This window comes from Mus pahari, chromosome 17, assembly GCF_900095145.1.
Source record: "Mus pahari chromosome 17, PAHARI_EIJ_v1.1, whole genome shotgun sequence".
In the NCBI taxonomy this organism is placed as follows: Eukaryota; Metazoa; Chordata; class Mammalia; order Rodentia; family Muridae; genus Mus; species Mus pahari.
Window position 1 is genome coordinate 29,812,084 of NC_034606.1, and position 17,447 is coordinate 29,829,530.

Sequence of the window (17,447 nt, forward strand, 5' to 3'; positions counted from 1 at the left end):
GGCCGACTAGGCCATCTTCTGCTACATATGCAGCTAGAGACACGAGCTCTGGGGGTACTGGTTAGTTCATATTGTTGTTCCACCTACAGGGTTGCAAGCCTCCTTCAGCTCCTTGGGTACTTTCTCTAGCTCCTCCACTGGGGGCCCCGTGTTCCATCCAATAGCTGACCGTAAGCATCCACTTCTCAACAGCACACTATTATTACAAGTTTTACAAAAACAGTTTGTATAAAATACCCTCGATTCCCAAGTTGCTCTGCTTCTGTTCTCATTCAGCTGCTATTGCTGTCCACAGAAATGGCTTCCACTCTACAAACTTACACCTACATAAGCTCTGAAACAGATATATTTTGCTATGCACTCACTGTCTGGTGTCACAAATCTCCCAGAGAATAGGAATAAAGGGACTGAGTGTGGTGTATGGGTCGATTCAGCAACTGTCCCCAAATTATACCACTCAGTCTCTAGGTCAGACAGACCCAGCATGAATGCCAGTGTAATGGTCACTAAGTGCATGGCCTCCCAAAACTCCTTAGGCTAGTCTAGAATTAGACTTCAGTTTCTGGATGGACAGAGAGAGGTGCACAGTAATGAGTGGTGTCAGGCAGTCATGTGTGTAAAACACACACTGGTGTAAATCCTGGCAGATAAAAATGGTATCACAAACACCAGCTAGTCTTTGAATATTTCCTCACTGCTGTACTCCATAGAAATGCACAGGGTTTATAGTTATGTGATAGTGATAATAAAAGAACATTGTGCATATGCATAGGCTTCCAACTTGACAGCTCATACCAGCAACCAACATAGTGCCTATCATTCACTACAGACAGCACAGGCAGTGTAAGGTCTTCTGGAAGTTTAGGTTTTTTGTAGCCCAGGCGGCCCTTGAATTTACTGCAGCCCAGGACTGCTTAGCCTCCAGAGTGCTAGCATAATTGTGTGTGTGTGGCTTTTAACTAGATCATTGCTAATATATTAGTTCCCTGGGGCTCACTGCTGTCCTCAGCCTGTGGAAAGTCATGGCCATGACCATCACATCACAAACGAACAAAGCATCACTTACAACTTCGTCTCATAATCTTTCCAGGCTTTGTCAAATGGCTTCTTGAGATCCTTAGGAAAGAGAAAATGAGAAAATGAAAACTGTTACTCATCTTTCCTCCAATAAGTAACCGAGAAATCATCAGAACAAAACCAACTTCCTTCTGGAGACCTGAAACCACATGTGCACTGTTCCCAGGTGAGAAGCCCAGCAGAGGTGGGAGGGTGAGCCCTCTTGGACATATCAAAGCAGCAAGAGCCAGAGCTGCTCAGAGTCCAGTCCATCAATCACCCTGGGAGGACAGACTGGGGCCCAGCTCCTCCCCCCACTCCCCACTGAGGAGCTACCAATTTTTCTGAAAGGACCTAGTCTTGTTTCCAGTCAGTACCATTATATGAATTTTCCAAGAATGTTCTGTGCTGAAAATGTTTAGAATTTTTCAAATATAAGTACTACTATGTTAAAAAAAAAAAAGGAAGAATAAACCCAACCCTTTTAACTGAAGACTGAAAACAATAATTTCTGGCCACTTACTCCTTTGACCCCCTTCAGGTCTCCTTTTAGCAAGGAATCCAAGGTGAAGATCACATTGTGGCTCAGACCCTGGAGCTGAAAAATCAACATAAAGAAAAGATGGGAGAGAGTTAAAGAATGCACAATAAACAGTGAAACCTATTCCTTGGACTCACCGGCCCGGGGCTCAGTGGAGAGCTGTATGTCTGTTGTATGTCTACTGCATGTACATGCCACCCTCTTGCTAGTGTGAGCCCCCACACTGCAGCTGTAGGAATGAGGAGGGAGAGGCGACATGTAAGAATCCCAGCTGTGAGCAGAGAGCTGCAGTGCAGTCCCAGAGCAATGCTCTGAGATACTGCTGTCCCACTTACAGATGAGTGCAAGTGACTGCTACTCATTTCAGCACTTTCAGTGCGACTTCTAACAAGACTGCAACTCTTGGTTTGACTTTTCTTCAGTCGCTGTCAAGAATATGGAAGGAAGGGTATAACCGGCTTTCACCATTTCCTCTTTGTGCTCTTACAGTATGCACTCTGTCTGTGATTATAGCTATCTTGCATGAGATTAGATACTCACTGATGACCTTGGCTGTTCTGCTTACAGCTGCAGCCTCAGTTATTATTATTATTATTATTATTATTATTATTATCATTATTATTACTGACAGTCTGGTTATGTAACCCATGCTGCCCTGGATTCACAATCTTTCTGCCTTGGATTACAGGTTCCTAGGCATGAGCCACGACACTCAGCTAAGACAAGTCTTTGATGGTCGGGGAGCAGGTTTTCTGTTGCTCTGTAACAGCAGTCTGCACTGTAACAGAAGAGTCTAAAGGAGAAAGAGGCTGAGCTGCTGCCCAGATGGAGGCAAGCAGCTGAGGAGCCAAGGGATGGTTTAGAATACAGTCAACAAGATGCTGGGAATTCCCGGGGAAACCTGAGCTGGCACAGCTCTGCAGAACCAAAGCATAGTAGGTTTGGGGTCTCCTCCTTTAAAACATTTTTCTCCCATGTATGTATGTCTATCTGTCAGCCTGTCCACCTATCCATCCACTCTTCACTGAAGAGAGATGAGCCACACGTTCAGGCAGGCAGAGATGAGCAGCCCACTATTGCTCCAAGTGGGGCTTCTTTCTACACTGGCAGCAGACACCCAGCAAGGCTAGGAGAGAATGACATGAGGAATCCACTGCTGTGCAATGGCCCAGTGCTGGCAGAGTGGAGGGGCTGCACCCTCCTGCCAGCAGGTGAGGATGGAGAGAGCCAACACACAGGTTCTGTGTCAGCTTACAGATACTCGTGAGTGCTGAGAACCTGCGTGTTTTTAAAATGTCAGTTATGAATCCAGAACTGAGGGGGCAGAGGGAAAAAGTCCTGTCTTTGGTTTCTGCCTTCTCCCAGTGCGTCCCTGTTGCTCACACTTTGGGTTTCTCAGCAGCTCTGTCATGCTCTTTGCTAAACTTCACTGGCTTTACATCTGAGGAAGGTTTTCCAGTATAAACCACCAGAGGGCGTAGGATCCCCACCAAGGCAATTCTGTCTGTGTAACAGAATTCAGCTTAGCAAGCAGTCCAGATTGCTAAATTCTGAATGTCTATGAGAATCCACAATAAAGTAGGGCAAAAAGACCACTTAGAGTTTATGTATATATTTTAAAATCTATCTATCATCTATCTATCTATCATCTATCTATCTATCTATCTATCTATCTATCTATCTATCTATCTATCATCCCTTACTTTCCCCTCCCTTCTTCCCTCCAGTCAGTCCTGCTCCCTCTCCTCACCATCCACTCTTCAGAAAAGATCAGGCTTCCCATGAATATCAAGGATTCCTGGCATATCGAATTGCAGTAAGACTAGGTGCATCCTCTCTTATTAAGGTTCCACTTAGAATTTATAATTGTGGTCCTCAAAAATAAAGAGGTTGAAAATGCCTTGGGCATGACAGGAGAAAATGAAGATCCACAGAATTCAGCCCTCTGCCCTAGACACTAAACTGGAGATATTGCTCTAAGCTCTCAATTTTATTCTGGCAGTATAAGTCCCCAGGATCCTCTGCCCCAAGGCTCTTAAGAGATAGTGTGACAATTCACCCCGCTATTAAGACAGTGCTAACAAATTCTCTCAAATGGGCCTAGATTGAAGCAGCAATTCTGACAAATTTTGCTTTTATTAGGGATACAGGCATCTATTCTCTAAAAGAAATATTAAAGTAACAAATCATTTATTGCACTAAAGTTAGTTTAGGTTTGATAAAAAAACTCCAGAAAGTTTTTTTTTTTTTCACCACAGACTGTTTCTATAAAACTGCCACTGTTTCTAATGTAGAATTTTTTTTTTTTAAAGAACCTGAGTATATCTGCAAACCTTTCCTCTAAGTCTTAAGGGAAGTAAGGAGGTGCCTCCCTAATGGTAAGAGCACCATGGCTGAGCTCGGAGTCCCCATGCTGGCCTGGAATATATGACCTACACTGTTTAACACAGGCAGTTAGTTCCTCAGGGCCCTGGACAGCCTGAGTCTCCCTAGAGTAGCTGGAACCATTTTGACATGTAACGGATAAGAAAATTATCCATTGAGAAGCTGAACAATAAACCAAAGAACGGGGGTATTTTATTCTTAACCTCTGTGATCTATGTTTCACGGAAAACACGTCAGTTCTTCCTAACAGCTGATACGCTTCAATTTGAACACAATATTGATTTTGAGTGGACAGAAGTAAACTAACAGACTACCATTATGTTTTGAATACACCTTTCAATAAAATTATTAAAAAAAAAAAAAGAGAGAGAGCTAGTGTGGAGGTTGAGCCCATGGACCCAACTTAATTCCTTGCTAATCAAGCCAGCACCAACCCTTCTGCTTGTAACCATCCTGGCACAACTTTCCTCACAGGGCTTCTCATCCCCCACCACCTCATCTCCTTAGTTGTTTACTGTCCATCTCCCCAGTGTGCACAACAGCTCCTGGACAGTAGGAGCTGCGTGCCCACGCTTCCCAAACCTAAACAGTGTGCTGAACTGAAATGCTGCTCCGGCAGGACTTGCATAAGGTATGAAACACAGCACTGGCTGTCCAAGGCTCCCCTCCTACAGGGCTATTCATACTGATGGAAACAGCGCGCCCAACAATGGCACCTGGCTTGGGAAACTAGCACTTATGAGAATCTTCCTTAATTATGTGGTATATGGGGGAATAAAAAGTACTTACAGAGGACAAGATTTACCTCTAAAAAGATGGGGGAAAGGTTGTATGTGTATATTATTTCTAGAGAAAAACACAGTAATCTGCTGCTGTGAGTGCTCTGAAGGACATGGGGGTAGAGGGGATACAGGAGGAAAAGGAGGCTTTCATTGTTGTTGTTGTTGTTGTTAAAGGGCTAGAGAGAGTTCAGTTGGTAAATGCTTACCTTGCAGGCATGAGGTCCTAAGTTAGATGCCAGAACCCATGTCAAAAACGGGCAGATCTATCTGGTGGCCTACACTTGTAACTCTAGTGCTGGGAGATAGTGACAGGAAATTCCTTGGGGCTCTGTGACTGCCCACTGAGCCTACTTGGTGAGCCCTCTGCTAATGAGATCCATCCAGCCTCAACAAACAAGACAGCAGCGTTTGAGAACAACAGCTGAGGTTGCACAGGTACGCATATGCAAACATGTACATATTTTCATATACATATTCAAACATTCTTTAAAAATAAGCAATGTACTATTTGCTCAAAAAGAAACAGTATTTAAAACAACATGGAAAATACAGACTAAAAGCACATTTCAACTTCCAGGCCTAAGTGACCCTTTTCATCAGTCTCTCAGACCCTTGTGAATGCAGCCATAATGGATGCTTGCTGCTACCTTGACCCGGGGGCTACACTAGAGACCACCACGGGCATTACGAAACCCGTGGTCAGCGCTGAAGATGAAGGTTCTTCTGAAGAACAAGCCTCTCCACAATCCATGCTCTAACCACACCGAGCAACCACCGCCAGCACTGTGGCCAAGCACACCGAGTAACCACCGCCAGCACTGTGGCCAAGCACACCGAGCAACCACCGCCAGCACTGTAGCCAAGCACACCGAGTAACCAACGCCAGCACTGTGGCCAAGCATGGGTTTGAGGCTCTGCAGTGATGGAAAACCCCAAGAACTAAGAGTTTCACTGTGGTCATCTACACATGTAGTCTTGGGGAAAAATATGAAACAGCAGACAATACATTATAAATTTAGAAATCTGAATTTTCCCCAGTGATTAAACTTAGGAAAAAGTCACAGGAAGAAAAATTACAAAAATTTACTACCTCTATCCAGTTCCCTTCCCAGGAGAAAGTCCTTTTCTTAGTGTCAGGCAACGGGGATGACCTGAGTGGTACCAGGAAGACAGCAGAGAAGAGGGGAGGGGGAACTGAAACACAGACTGTTTCTCCCTTGGAAATCTCAATGAAGAGAACACCTGTTCCTCCAGATATCTTAGTGTGCTGCTCTGTGACAGGTGAACTTATGATTTTAGTCTTAGAATTCCAGACTCTTCCAGTAGTTTTGTTTTCTTAATATTTCAAAAGCGTCATAACCCAAGCAAGTTCTGTCAAACTGTGAAGTGCTGTCCCCACTGGCAATTTCAGTGTAGTCAACACAGAATCCCGGACTACGGGAGGGAGCAGACTTCCTGCTGTCACCGTTATTAGCCTTTAAGGGATGTCTTAGGAAAAATGTACCAGGGATCATTTTGATGGCACTTTACTAAAATGCTACTGATTATTCTGCATCAACTTTCCCAACTCTCAAACTATTTCCCTTTCTGTAATAATCAAATCCAATTAGGGTAAGTGCTTTCACATAATTCTAGTCCACAAGAAGCAGAAGTTCTGCTCTGAGGCAGGAGGCTTGCCAATTAGAGGTCAGTGTGAGCTACCCAGCAAGACTCATTCTCAAACACACACACAACTATTTATATTTTCATCTTATTAAGCAAGCAGTATTTTAAACACCATCAGGGATGACACTTGCTTACGCTAAATATACTGGTATTCCTGACAAAAGACTGTTCCTTACGAAAGGGCTGTCCTCTGCCAGTCCATACTTCACACCCTTCCTGGAATTTGGACGAAGTTAGACAAGGAAGCTGTAATCTATCCTTTCATAGTGCACTAGAGGTTTCTTTAACATACAATTGTAATTAATATAGGCTTCTACAAAAAACAACCACTTATTCCTCACAAACTGCCATGATGACGCATCATACAAATAACCCATCCCAATCCTACCTGAAGATGACTTACAACACCGCCTGCTCTGTGTGGGAACACAGGTATCCTGTTTTGACTGTTTACCCCTTCACATAGATTTCCATGGAAGACACCCTCTTGCCCGTCTATCTACAGATACATCACTTTACCCAACCCCTCCTTCTCAGAGGGTAGACACCTGAGGGGAGAGGCTCTTGGGATGACCACAGCATGTTTACAGGAGCAGCAGAGGCCACAGTGCCCACACCTGAGCAAGACCCCTGCTGGACTCACAGCTGTGCCCCGGGAGCAGTGGAGTGCTCCCCCCTAGAGAAGGGCCCCGGGAGTGCTGCCCCCTAGAGAAGGGCAGAAGTTTCTCCCTTCCCCACCTTGGAATGGAAAGCAGTCCAGCTCTACCTACGGCCCCTCCCACACGCACATGGGGCTGCGTTAATTAACAAGGACAAGATTTGCTTGCATTCATCATCTCTAGCTAATTCTGACAGGCTCTTTCCACTGCTCCTCGGCTCTCTCTCCTCTGCAGAAAGAAACAATTTCTCTCAAAGCAAAGCTAATGCAAATCTGCTGACTTGCTCAACACTTTGGAAAATCCAATTAAAATAATGAGCCAGCTCCCGCAGTTAAACTGGCAATTCCCTGGTATAACTTAGGTTTTCTGTCTAGAGTGTTAACTCTTTCACACCCTAGGCAGTAACCAAATATCTTAACGCTATTTGAAACGGGTACCTGGAGATCATCATGCTAAGTGAAATAAGCCAGTGATAGAAAGACAAATTCTGAGTGTGTGGTTATTTATTTTTCATACATCAAATCTAGATTTAAATTTCCCCTCTAAAAGGAAAGAAGCAACAGAGGGAAACAGAACATATGTGACATGGATGCAGGAGAAAGGACCATTTAGGGACAGAAAGGGGAACAATGACGAAGGGGAACTGAGCGAGGTGGGAGGGAGATGCAAAGAAAATACTTGATATATAGGTATGAAAATGTCACAATGATATCCATCATTCTATCATGCTAGCTACTTTATTTATTTAGTTGGTTTTTTTTCGAGACAGGGTTTCCTCTGTATAGCCCTGGCTGTCCTGGAACTCACTTTGTAGACCAGGCTGTAGAACTCAGAAATCCCCCTGCCTCTGCCTCCCGAGTGCTGGGATTAAAGGTGTGCACCACCACACCGGCTTATGCTAGCTCCTTTAAAACATAGTGGAAAAAGAAAATTTAAAGAGTTTATCACTAGACTGCTTTCCAGAATACTGTAACACAGAGAGAAGAATCACAGATGCATGTGACCATCACTATTATGTACGAGTGATTGTTTAACCTCTCTGGTGTCCCAGTATTTCCTTCAACTAGCCAGTGCCAGTGCAAACGGTCTGGGGAGCAGAGAATGAGGAAGAGGGGGTACCAATAAGGCACCCCCCGGAACTCACTCATCTTGCTAAGCTTACTGATTACTCAGTGTGACAACCTGACTGGGTTAGAAAACATACAGATTAGTAAGGCACATCTTCTCTGTGTCCATGCAGAAGTTTCCAGGTACAAATGGATCATGAAAGCTACGACTGTGGATGGATTACTCCCTGATGGATGCACAGTATGATGGCACTGCTGGGAGGTGGTGATGTGGAGCTGGGGCCTGAAGGAGGAAGCAGTCACTTGGGAACTATATCCTGCCCTGGCCCTCCTGTATTCCTTTGTCTGCTGCCTCTCTAAAAATGCTTCCTGCCAGTGATGACCTGGGTCTTTGTGCTTTCGGCTCAGCAATGGTAAAACTGACAGATTCAGCTTCCAAGCTACTTCCTTTCCTGTAAACAGAAAGCCCAGGTTACCATGAGTCCACTGAGCTGGCTGCTTTAAGGACAGCGCCACAGAGCTTTTTACAAAGTACCTTGTTAAAACATTAAACCTGAGACAGGTATGGCTTTGAAGTCATCAAACTATTTATGAAATTATCTTATACCCCAAATGTTTCAAAATGTTTCCCAAAATGTTTCAAAAACTAAAATTATACAAATATAGATGCAAAGGACCACTGTCATCAGCTATTACTGACACATCAGATTAAGGTTGTTCTTTACATTTTTCTTCATTGCACAGGCAGTCAGGGGAAACAGGGAGGGCTTGGCTCATGGTACTCCTACCTCCAGAAGAGAGTCAACGCTAACTTTATCTGCCTGGGATTTTAAGAGTTTTTCCTCAGCTTCCAGGGTGCCCCAGGCTTACCTTATCACATTTAGCTGAGTGTGTTCTTGGGCTAATCACCCCCACTTACCCTTTTAGAGGCCTGGTCTCCTCACTGCTGAGGTGCAAATGATAAAACCAAGTTCTTGTACCCTTGAGGCATTTATGTGAGATGCACTCAGTGGACTGCACTTTGTGTAGAATGCTAGGCAGGAGATGGGCTCGATTTAACAGAACTAGGCTTATTTTCTTAAATTTTTTTTAAACACACATTTGCAAGGCTAAACAGTAATGGAAGAGAAAAGGGTAATGAGGGAGTAAGGGATCTAAAATATTGCTTGTAAGTATTGCACCACATGCTCTCTGTGGTAATTCTTACAGTCTGGCTTTTCTTCAAGGCCACCTCTTAAAACAATATTGCATCCCATTTTGCTATGTTGCATCTAGGTAACCCTGAATTAAACTGCTGATTAAAATGGCAGAGGCTACTGTGCTTAGCCTTTGTTATCTAGAGAACTCTATAAAATGGGTCTTAGTCTCACTAGATTAATGAGGGTACAAGCTCAGAGAGCTTAAGCAGACTTGACAAAGGCCAAAGCATGAATGAAACAGATGGTCAGGTTATTAAGGCAATTTGCTTCTCTTCAAAGGCCATTCTCATTTCCTCTGTCTTGCTGCACTCATTTAAAGTGACAATCGGGACACATCACTTTCCTGTCTGAAACCCATTCTTGCTTCCTGCTAGCTGGAGTCAAGTTCAAACTCCCAAGTTTAGGTCTGGCCCTGCCAACCTTTTCCCTTGTGGCTATCCCCGGATCAGCACCAGCTGCCCTGGACAGGAAAAGGGTTTTATGAGTCCCTGGGCCATAGATAAGGTGGCAGCATGAGTGCCTGGTCCTGGGTGTAGGAGCACTCACAACACGAGCAACCTTTCTAGGCTTTATGTGTGCATCCATTCATTCTTCCCCAGCCTTCCCGGCAGTAGCTTTCATATGGCAGTAGGGGATTCCAGAACTCCGGGGCAGGTGGTTCCGACTGTGTCCTGGACCAGTCTTCTCACCTGAGAACACATCAGAGATGGACGCCAAGTCTAACTGACCAGAGCTTCTTGAGGACGGAGCCCAACAGCCCAAGTCTTAGTAAGCTCAAGTGGATTAGAGTAAGAGAGCCACTCTGAGTCTTAGGGCTGTCCACCGTAGAAAATCCCAATTCCTGCTGAGGAGGGAATACCTCCAAGCTGGAGAGAAAATCACCTTGCCTATGGTCTCAGGTACACCTGCCATGGAGAAGGTGCTCAAAGGCTGTGCTTGAGAAGTCTGGAAAACCCACGGACCACCGTACGCTGATGGCACCTGACAACACTGAATTCAAGTGGGATGCCAATTTTCTTGGAAACATTACACAAAGAAAAAGGCAGTGTGGGAGTTAAGGGATATGGAAATCCTTAACTTAAGACCAGTAGGTATGATTTCACATCTCCTCACAGGGAAAATAAAGCACTGTTTCCTCTTACCCCAAAGGAGAACCACTACACCAGAAGGAGAAGTGGAGCTCTAACATTTAAGACGGATGAGGAAGCAAAAGGACACAACCCACACACTTGGATCTTGGCTTGAAAAAGTCATCCTGGCCCTTAGTACTTGGAACAGTAATCAATTCTTGAGCAACTTTTAGACTTTAAATTTCATTTCCATGCATGTCATTTATAATTCGCCATGTATGAATTACAACAAAACCATTCTGTGACATCGGTTTGCATTTTCCTTGCCTTCTATGATGTCTCTATCACATGTCCTACTCATGTTTTACAACAGTCGACTCTGGAAAGAATGTAGTACAACTTAAGATACCTGTATGCTGGCACACTAGGTATTAGTGTGCATCATGAGAACCTGTGCCACCTCCTTGGAAACATCACATCTTCATGCACCTGACTTCTCGAGAACAGAGCTGAATGTTGCCTTGGGTTTCCTCCATGTTCTCAAACATTTCATTTGACCTTCATGGAAATGTTCAGGACTCAAAAACCTACCTAAAGGGTGACTGTGTGGTGCATTCTTGGCGGATACAGCTCAAGGGCATCTATGCACATGAGGAATCTTAGATTATAAATCTGGGCTATCAGCTGCTTCCAAGAAATCAAATAATGTCTCTCCTACTCATGGAAACCCCAAGGCATGAGGCTTTGTAAAATTCTGTCTCTATGTCCATCTTTCTCTTCCTCTATGAAATTAAAGAATTTTTTAGAGTGAGCTATCAAAATGTTTCATGCAAGCATTGTCAAACAGAAAGGAACAGCCATGACTACCACAGAGTCTGGCATATAATAGGCACCTGGTAAAAGTTGCTAAGTCAAGGGACACTTTAGAAAGTCTATATTTTTAATACTTACTTTAATTTACATTTTGTCCTCACTATAATATGAAATATAAACTACTGTTGAATACTATTTAGTTCCTCTTCTAAGGGAAATGGTCTCTACCAGCTTTAAAAAACACTCTCAAAAGAACCCACTAAACTATTTGTATTCAGGACAAGGGTCGCACTAGTGTGAAGACATGACACCCCTGCACTCTGAATGGGTGAGTGAGACCATAGAGATCTGCCTCTGGTGACCAGGCCTGGGAAGCAGCAGAGCAGAGGTCTGAACTCAGTTACATCTGTCTCTGAAGCTATAGCATTTCTGCCAACTCGGGCCTCTCCACCATTTTACTCTCTTAGCACGCACAGTGCAAACAGTGCACCAGTGGGCAGTCTACTCATTTTCTAGGGGCAGATGTATTGAGATACTATTTGAAGACTGGATTAGAAAGGCAGTTCTTCATGTATAGCCATAAAGGACCAAAAGAGCAAAGGACATAGTCTAAGACAAAAAGAGTATAAGAAACAAATGGCTGGAAAACCACCATGCAGTCTGTATTAAATGTAATCAGAAATAAATTCAACAAGGGCAGAAGCAGAATGAAATTAAAAATAAACACAGCTAAAGAAATGAATCACCTGAACTAACATCATTTCAAAATTAGCATTTAGATTAGTACTTCTCAAAGTGGTTCAATGGGAAGTTCATGTTTCTTACATGAGAAAGTTGGTGACCAAATAAGTTTGAAAGCATTGAATTGGTTAAGGTTCTTCATTCTCATGTGCCTAAGTGTCTAACACACAAATGTGTACCGCAAGTCTCCCTGAGTAATATTAAGGCTCCTAAGAAAGAACTCTCATCAAAGAACAAGGCATGGGGCTAAGTTTGCCATCTCACTCACTGGATGCTCCCATCGCTAGGCAGGAGCAGAAGAATACATTGGCCATGGCTGCTATGTAAAGTTGGGTAGGGTATGCACAGGCAAAGCACCGACCCTGAACACACAAGTGGAGTCGGAAACAGCCGTGTTCCTCTCAACAAACCGTGCCCAGTGTTGCTGACATCAGCCCACAGGAAGGGGACCTGACTTGACTGTATTCTCTCCCAGCAGTCAAGTGTGAAGAGGGTACCAGCCTTATCTGAGGCAAAGACAGAGACTACATTCCCCACCAGGAATCCAAAAATAAAGACTTAGAATGAAAAAAAAATCTAGGTAATGAAAAATCCTGGAGTGGAAAATGGGCAAGAAAGGGAGAGTGTAAAGGGTCAAAGGAGTGACTGTAGGCCAGAGCTTCATGGAATTCTCTGAGCCAAGGGAAACATCTGCATTTCCTTTTCACAATGCACCTATAACATCTGGGTTAGGAAAAAGAACTCTGGAGGCTTCTGGGATGAAGAGCGTGCAGACAGAAAGTTAATTATCTTAGTGTCGGTCTTATCTTGTAACATCTGTGCTACTGGTTTAACTTTCTTTTAAATCAACAGAACTGTTAAGTTTATGGTAGATCTAGGCCAGCAAGATCACATGCATGAATTTTCAGAGGCAGTGCAGTGTGAGGAGAGTCTAGGTTTGAAGGACTCTTACAACTACCCAAGGTGTGATTCCATTTCCTTGCAGTTAACCAAGGTTGACCTAGCAAGTCAGTGATGCAGAGACACTAGAAGGCAATGCTCATCAAGCACTCCTTCCTCCCCTGGATTTTTTGGTCCTCTAGAGCTAAAATGGAAGCGCTAAGAACACCTGGAGAGTTGTGAACCGTCTTCATGAGCCGTTGGTATGGAGGTGTCTTTTCTCCTTCATACAGACCCTGTTGAGGAGTTGCCATGTGCCTTACACTCTGGTTTCTTATGTGAACCAGACTCCTTCAGAAGGCATGTGACATGAGATGAAAACGAACGTTTATTACACTCATGACTGGGGCACATACTTACTAACCTGGCCTAATACAATGTGTAATATACGTAAGTCAATGTCTAGCATACTATAATCTAGTGTTACCTCTATTTAGATAAGCAAAAGTTAACCATAAAAATAATAGCAATGTTGCTGGCTTAAACACTTTGAGGATGAGACTAGGTTAATTAATCAATTATTTAATTAAATTAAAGACATCCTCTCTTATATTGGCCAGAGTGGCTGATATTGAATAATTGATACTGAAGGCAAAAATCAAACAAAAACCAAGACATACTGATAAGCAAGTGGCACAGTGCCATTTTTAATGTGATTCTGTACAAATCTCTTCTCAATTGACCAGGTTCTTTCCTCCTTCCTCCTTAAAGCATGCCTCTCCTGGTTTCTGAATGCTTCCTTGAAGTACATCTCAAGTGAAGGATCAGTTCACAATGATACAGTGTGTGTACACTCTTCATTTATCTATCTATCTATCTATCTATCTATCTATCTATCTATCTATCTATCTATCTATCTATCTAACTCCTGCCTCTGCCTCCCGAGTGCTGGGACTAAAGGCGTGCGCCACCACACCTGGCGTGTGCACACTCTTGAGGAAAGTGTTCCTGTCCTCTATCTAAGATAGAAACCCTGAATCCTAAGATTATCTAACTGTGAGGATTTTGAACACAACGTAAGATACAGAAATACACACGCATGCGCACACACACACACACACACACACACACACAGATGTGAGCAATTAGTTTCTATGTCTAAATGTATAAAAGAAAGATTACATTAAAGTATCAGACACTAAAATTATATACTAATCTTTCCTTTAGAATTTTTCTATATTCTTATTTTATTGTAGTAAACACATGTAACTTTCATAATAAAAAAGAAACACTCCAAATCCGTTCCCTCTTTCTCACCCACCCACACCTATGTGAAGAGACTTAGTTAACAGAATGTCCCACAATGCTAACTGGTCATGAGTCATATTAGGGCACAAGGGGGAATGCAGTACAAACACCACAACCTTCCAATTATGCACTTTCATTCTGCAAAAAGATGAGTTCTTACATGGGGAGCCAGAACTAACAGGTACATCTGCAGCAGAACAGAACATTACCAAAGAGGGGTAGGGGAAGAGGACAAAGAAAGCTGTTGTGAGACTGTGCCTCCGAGAAATGACAAAAAAGCTTCACCTTAATAATACGGTTCCCTTAACAAGACCTGTTATAATAGCAGTAGGCATGCTAACATGGAAGGGGAACCCCAGGGCTCTCTATCTCTAGACAAAGAACTAGAGGCAACCATGGAGTGCTGAAACCAGGAAACAGTCTCCCCGGGAACGAGCCCTTAGTTGGTTATCCAATACCAAGGGGCAGGTCACACAGCAGTAATAGTGAAGCAGAGAGGTCCAGGACACGAGGGTGGGGGTGCATAGGGGAAGTGGAGGCAGGTTGAAGGGAGGAACGGGAAGGGAAAAATTATATTTTAATTTAAATGAGGAAAGATGAGATCTTCAAAACTGCATTAGAGTTTAGGGTATTGGCAATTACCACTGGGCATAACTATCCTTTCTACACTTTTTAACATTTCAAAGAAAATTCTCAAAAATAATGTGATGAAAATCTAGATCCAACAGGCATGTTTTCAGCTATTTTCATCTGGGGGGGGGGAAGGAAACTTAAAAAACAAAATCAAACAAAAAGCAATCCTCATTCTGCAGTCAGAAAGCGTAAACAGGAAGTGCTCTGCCACTGCGGAACAGAACGGAACTTTCTGCTCAGCTCCAGCAGCTCTGCAGCAGAAAGTGCCCTCAACTGCTAAAGGACAGGTTGCAGGGCTGTGGGAAAGGTAGGGCAGAGAAGGGACAAGGGGCACCGAGAGAGGGTCCTGCCTGGACTAGACGTCCTCTGGGCATAACTCACTGTTGTTAAATAAGGTCTGCACCCAGCCTGTAAGACCACTGCACTCTGCGGCATGGAGTATGATGGCATGACATTTAAACGGCTCCTCTCAACCACAGAGGATCTCTTCCCCAGAGCAATTCAAAGTGTGGGAACTTGAAAGGTATGTGATGCTGTCTGTTGATGCTTCACATCCTTTGTGAGGATCACATGACTAGCCGGCACTGTTCACCAAGCAACCATTTTATTATTGCTTTCTTTTCAATGGTTAACTATATGAACTTAGTCTTGATACTGTATTTATTTAATCAAGTGAGCAACAAAACCACAAGCAGCTAAATTTAAGAGCAGTCTACTTTTATCTATGTATTAGAAGAAGCACACTGTAAAAGAAGTCCTTCTCACTAATACACTGAATCTCAAAGGGGCACGGGAGGAGTGATGGCAGGTACCCATACCACCACGAAAGAACCACATGGTACACAGGTGCTTTACACAACTCCTGAAAATCCAACCACAACACACACGTCTAGAGGGAGGCTCGGGTGTCTATTTTCTCACAGATAGGTCTCTCCTGCTTATCACGGTATCTGTACAGACCCTCACTACACACAATATGTGCACTGAGAGTGACATGGCACGGATGATCAGCAGTCTCTTAGTGAAGAAATCAAGACAAAGGCATCTTTCCAGGCCACACGGAGAAGCAGCTGCTGGTAACCCTTTCTTTCCTAAGCCTCTTCAGGTCAAGCTTAAGCTGTTCTATCCTGTCAGTGACATGCTGAAGGTAGCAAACCCCACCGTGTCCATGTTTCTCTAGTTCCTCACCACTAAGAGGCAGTATTTCCTAGACATAAGAAACCTAACAGACCAACTTCTGGAAGCACAGAGGAGCCCTCCATCTTCTCAGAGTGACAACCACATAACTGATGTTAGAAAAAGAAAGTCTCCAGGAGGGAAACACTGGCTCACAAACCCTAGGGAAGTGCATAGGAAGCAGGCTGAAGACCACACAGCAGCCTCCTTGGGGCCCAGGGGAGGCCGGTGGACTTTAGTCCTCTACAGTTCTTTACAATGACATTTTGACATAGCGATGTTTTATTCAACATTTCTCCTTCTTCCTCTAGACTACAATCTGATGCCTAGACTTTGATTTATATTTTAAAATGTTTAAACTCACAAAAATTTGAAAACACAGTATAGAGAGGATCCTACTCGCTACTCTTCAACCAACATGCTCAGCAGCACCAGCTTACATGTTCTTTTATTAAAATCTAGACACTGACACTAGTACAGGAAGACTACACTACGGACCTTACTTAAATCTCATCCGTTCTGGTATATGCTTTTCTGTCTCCTGAACAACAACTGTATCTTTGCACATAGTTCTAAGGAAGGTGTAGTTATCAGTCTCTGTAAACTGTCCGGTGCTCGACTTGGGACCACAGAAGAGATGCCTCACTGCCCTGTGCTTGGCTAGCAAGGCACCACAGACAATCCCAGCTAGCAGAGCTGATGCCGATTTCCCAAGGGTTAGGGAGTCTTCCCAACAAGATTCCCAAGGAAAGCCTGGCCCCGGGCAGAGCTTCATCTCAGCTGTGCAAAGCAGCAGCTGACAGGGCACTGCACAGTGAAGCTACGGGAACAGAGCCAAAGCCACTGGCGGAGCCAAGAGAGACAGAAGTGCCAGCACAATGCCACGCTTGTCAGGGAAAGCTACAGTTTTCTTGGGCAAAGACAGCCCAAGAAGAGCAACCATGTGAACTGAACCAACTCCAGTATAAAATGATTATTTTTATGGTCGCTCACCAGAAATGCTCACCATCTTCAATAGAAAATATTTATTTTTATTTTCTGAATGAAATGAAATAAATTATGTCTTATAGCAATTTCTTTTTCATCTTCCTTAGACTTCTATTATTCTATGAAAGAAGAGAGGACATGACCCAAACCAAACCAACCCAAAACTTGGACTGAGGATATCATATGTAGTGAAATAGCAAGACCAGCACTTGTAGCTTGGGGAAGAGAATCCCCAGAATATACAGTGGCAGAAGCAATACACGCAGAGTGGTAGAGGCAGTCGAGGCAGAGACAGAACTCTGGCTGCTCTCTAGCAGTGTGAGCCAACAACTTACATCATTACAGCAGGACTTGGTACTCTTGGGGAGGCCACCTAATACAGGACAGCTAGGTACTACGGTAAGAAAGCCATCACTTTAATAGTTGCTTTGCCTGTCACTGGCATATGATACTTGTCAGAATCTACTTAAGGAAGGAAAGGTCCAG

The 17,447-nt window shown here is 43.7% G+C and overlaps 1 protein-coding gene across 10 annotated transcripts in view; it reads right to left on the reverse strand.

Annotated features, from left to right (window-relative positions):
• The window catches only part of Asap1 (ArfGAP with SH3 domain, ankyrin repeat and PH domain 1), a 300,809-nt gene that overhangs the window by 87,077 nt on the left and 196,285 nt on the right, over positions 1-17,447 (reverse strand). For all 10 annotated transcript variants that reach the window (XM_029531154.1, XM_029531149.1, XM_029531152.1 and 7 more), the window contains 2 exons: positions 1,580-1,654; positions 1,067-1,116 (listed from right to left, as the gene is read on the reverse strand). In XM_029531154.1, coding sequence (XP_029387014.1) covers positions 1,067-1,116; positions 1,580-1,654 — 125 coding nt within the window. The remainder of the gene's footprint in view (positions 1-1,066; positions 1,117-1,579; positions 1,655-17,447) is intronic.